Source organism: Halyomorpha halys, unplaced genomic scaffold (assembly GCF_000696795.3).
Source record: "Halyomorpha halys isolate HHAL.00 unplaced genomic scaffold, Hhal_1.1 Scaffold651.1, whole genome shotgun sequence".
In the NCBI taxonomy this organism is placed as follows: domain Eukaryota; kingdom Metazoa; phylum Arthropoda; class Insecta; order Hemiptera; family Pentatomidae; genus Halyomorpha; species Halyomorpha halys.
Window position 1 is genome coordinate 471,841 of NW_027112258.1, and position 3,657 is coordinate 475,497.

At 32.9% G+C, this 3,657-nt stretch overlaps 1 protein-coding gene across 1 annotated transcript in view; it reads left to right on the forward strand.

The window, feature by feature from the left end:
* Positions 1–486: 486 nt before the first annotated feature.
* Positions 487–3,657, forward strand: part of LOC136796452 (histone-lysine N-methyltransferase SETMAR-like) — a 21,099-nt gene continuing 17,928 nt past the window's right edge. Inside the window, exon 1 of the mRNA XM_067050234.1 lies at positions 487–1,420. Coding sequence (XP_066906335.1) covers positions 487–1,420 — 934 coding nt within the window. The remainder of the gene's footprint in view (positions 1,421–3,657) is intronic.

Below are 3,657 nucleotides of genomic sequence, written 5' to 3' on the forward strand. Positions count from 1 at the left end.
TCTTAAATTTTTTATGGATCCATTGTTTATTATTGTTAACAACGAGAAATGTTCATATTTTTTTCAAATAAATCAAATTAAGGGCACTATAGATTCTTGGTTTTTTAATTTCGTTATTTAAGCCCTATCAGACTATTTCAATGAAGATAAGACGTGGCTGATATTACAGACCGTTCAATTGTACATTGACATGCTGAGTTCAATCAATAGTGTTTTCGATAAAATCGAAAAAAATCGACTCCATAAAGAGGCATTCCCGTGGTGTCGATTTTATCGGAAAAGTTGCAGCTACACCCGAGGTACCAGGGCATTCAAAAAGTTCTGTCGTTTTTCGTTTGTTCGTTGTTTATTTTGATTCTAGAGTGTTTGCTAATTAATTCCGTTCAATACAACTTTTATCCATGTAAACACAAATGTTTATACTTTATGAATAGGAGGCTAAGGAGGATTAATTTAATGCAGTCACCATCCAACTGTCTAGTTAAAATGATTCCAGTTGAAACTCAAATTCGGTCGATTTTGCTCTATGAGTTTAAACTTGGCTCAAAAGCTGCCGAAACTGCTAGAAAAATATGCTCCGTGTTTGGGGAAGATGTGCTGTCTGAGCGGAAGGCACAATTTTGGTTTTCAAAATTTCGTGGAGGCGACGAGACACTAGAAGACGAGGCACGCTCAGGTCGACCAACTGTAGTTGATAAGGAGGACGTTCGAAGAGTAGTAGAGTTGGATCCGCGTCAAAGTTGTTCAGAGATAGCCTCTCAACTTAATATCTCAGCCACCACTGCCTGGAATTACCTTAAAGAACTGGGAAAAGTGAAAAAACTGGATAAATGGATTCCTCATAAGCTTTCAGATGCCAATATGCTTGTTCGCTTGACAACTGCATCTTCGTTAACTTCCCGCTTGAAAGTCGAACCCTTTTTGAATCGAATCATCACCTGTGATGAGAAATGGGTGTTGTACAACAACTTCAGACGATCATATCAGTGGTTGTCGGCAGATGAGAAACCTAAACAATTTCCAAAACCAGATCTCCATCCAAAGAAAGTTTTGCTCATTGTTTTCTGGACAGCCAAAGGTATAGTGCATTTTGAGATTCTGAATCAAGGGCAAACCATCACTGCAGAAGTATACTGCAATATACTGGACCATTGCCAATCCAAGCTTAAGACTTTTGATCCCTGCTTAGTCAACAGAAGAAGACCTTTGCTTCTTCAAGACAACGCTCGACCACACACCGCCAAATTGACCAGGGAAAAATTGACAGAAATAGGCTGGGAAGTTTTGCCTCACCCACCATATTCCCCTGACCTGTCACCCACTGATTATCACCTATTCAGAGATCTCGACAACAATCTGAGACAAAAATGTTTTCAAGACCGTGACAACCTAATTCACGAACTGACCACTTATTTTTGCAGTAAAAATCAACAGTTTTTTAAGGAAGGAATTTGGGCTTTACCATCTCGTTGGGAGAAGGTTACCGACTGTAACGGTGGATATTTTGATGAATAAAGGTGATTATTTGAAAATATTTATTTATTTATAATTTCCCCCAAAAAAACGACAGGACTTTTTGAATGACCTGGTATATACTCACCTCAAATATGTAATTTTAGTTTCGTATGACTTTTCGTTTTTGAACAAGACTGTTCACACACAGACCATTGTTGCAAAACTTGGTTATTTGGATTTAGGGGCCCTCAAATCGTGCATTTCTGTCCAAAACTTGGATTTGAAACTTTACACGATCCAAATACTTCCCCTTACTGTGTATGCAATATATATCTGAAAGCAAAAGTTTTGGTTGATATAAGAAACTACGGTTAGATGCTTGTCTTTTTTTTTTCTTATATGAAAATTTCTGATTATTCGATGCTCACGATGCAGTTGTAAGCATCGAATTTATTCTACATGGTTTATCAACAGGGCCCGCATTTTCATGCAATTGTATGTTTTGTTTGCATGCATTTTTATACTGCAGGTCGAATACCTACCTTTAGGAATCAGTGCACTGAGGAGCAACTTGCGAAAATTTACTTCGAATATTTGAATTATTTCAATAAGTTGGAAAAAAAATATATAAATACAAATTTCACATTTGATATAAAATTTAAGTTTACAATCGTAGGATCATTTGCAATGGACCAAAAAATAACGAACATGAATTTTTTAAAAAAATAAATGTTGTATAATATTAGTGTGAAAATTGGAAAATTGAAGGAGTGATAAACTATGTTTTTAAGGTTTTATAGTATTGAGCTCCTCTTTGCAATTCACCATCAAAACCAAATATTGTTTAAGAAAAACGTTCATCACTACAGAAATTCACTAGTTATTTTTTCCAGGATTTTTTAATTATGGTGGATTATCTGTAGGTCACTAAAATATTATTAAATCAGTAGGAAAATCAATATTTATTCCGTGATTAAGAAGTATTAACTGTAACAGGTCGGATTTCGAATTGATGTGATTTTCTAGAATGCACTTGAGTGCAACTCCAAACGCTCTACGATTGCATCGTATTACAATAAATTCCAGTTTTTGAGTTAAAATTAATTAATTACTGATTTACTAGTTAGTGTATGCGCGCAATAGGCCTTATTGGCCGCAGTGCTTTATACCACTAAAAAAACAAAAACAAAAACTAGTTAGTGGATAAATGATTGGGGCAGGAATTAAAATTCAAAGTTAAATGATCATAATTTATTCCTAAATTAATAATGAAAAAGGCTATTATTTTATAATTCACAGGAGTTGCAACTAAAAATAAATGTATATTTTTGTTAAATAAAATTTTGCTGAACTTTTCAGCTTTCAAACATTAAATATCAATTTTTATAACTTTTTCTTATAATTGTTTTTAAAAATAAGTTTTCATCATAATTATCAATACAATACCTAGTGAAAGATAAGAAAAAAAATTATATAAGAATTCCAATGAAATTTGAAACTAACTTGGCAGCAAAATGTTACCATATAAGCAGTATACGACGGCACAGTAGCTTTAATGCCTCAAGATGCTATAAGGTTATGGTAGTAAATGTTATCACAACGGCAACTGTTGTGCTGTTTTCACCGTGACAGTTGCTGCCGAGGCTGTCGACGTGGGCTGTTAACGTGGCGTAGCTTCTCACTGCTCCTACAAGCAGTATTATCACACCGGTCCTATTGCTATAGTAAATGCTTTCATGACAGCAACTTTCATAAAGTTTCCACCGTGGAAGTTGCAATGGACAAATTAATTTTTTTTTTTATTTGTTTCAAAAATTAAACATTACACTTGAATTTATTCAAAGAGAATTATTTATTTATAGCTGTTCAGTAATATTTATCGAGTTGTATTTTTAAATAAAAAATATTTCACTGAAGGTTTACCTCAATATAATAAAATAAAATATAAAATTTTACCCAGCAATTCATTCAAAATTCTATGAAGTGGTGATTAATTAGAATTCCTTTATTAAACAATAAGAATAGAACCTACTAAAACTTGTTTGATAATTATTAATATCCTGAATAATATATTTATTATTACATGATAAAGTTAAATTTATCATAGTAATTAAAAACAAAAAATCTTTAAAATATTATTTACTGTAAGTGCACTTAAAGTTTTTGACAATGTATACAAAATCAGTATTGTTTTTTTTATTT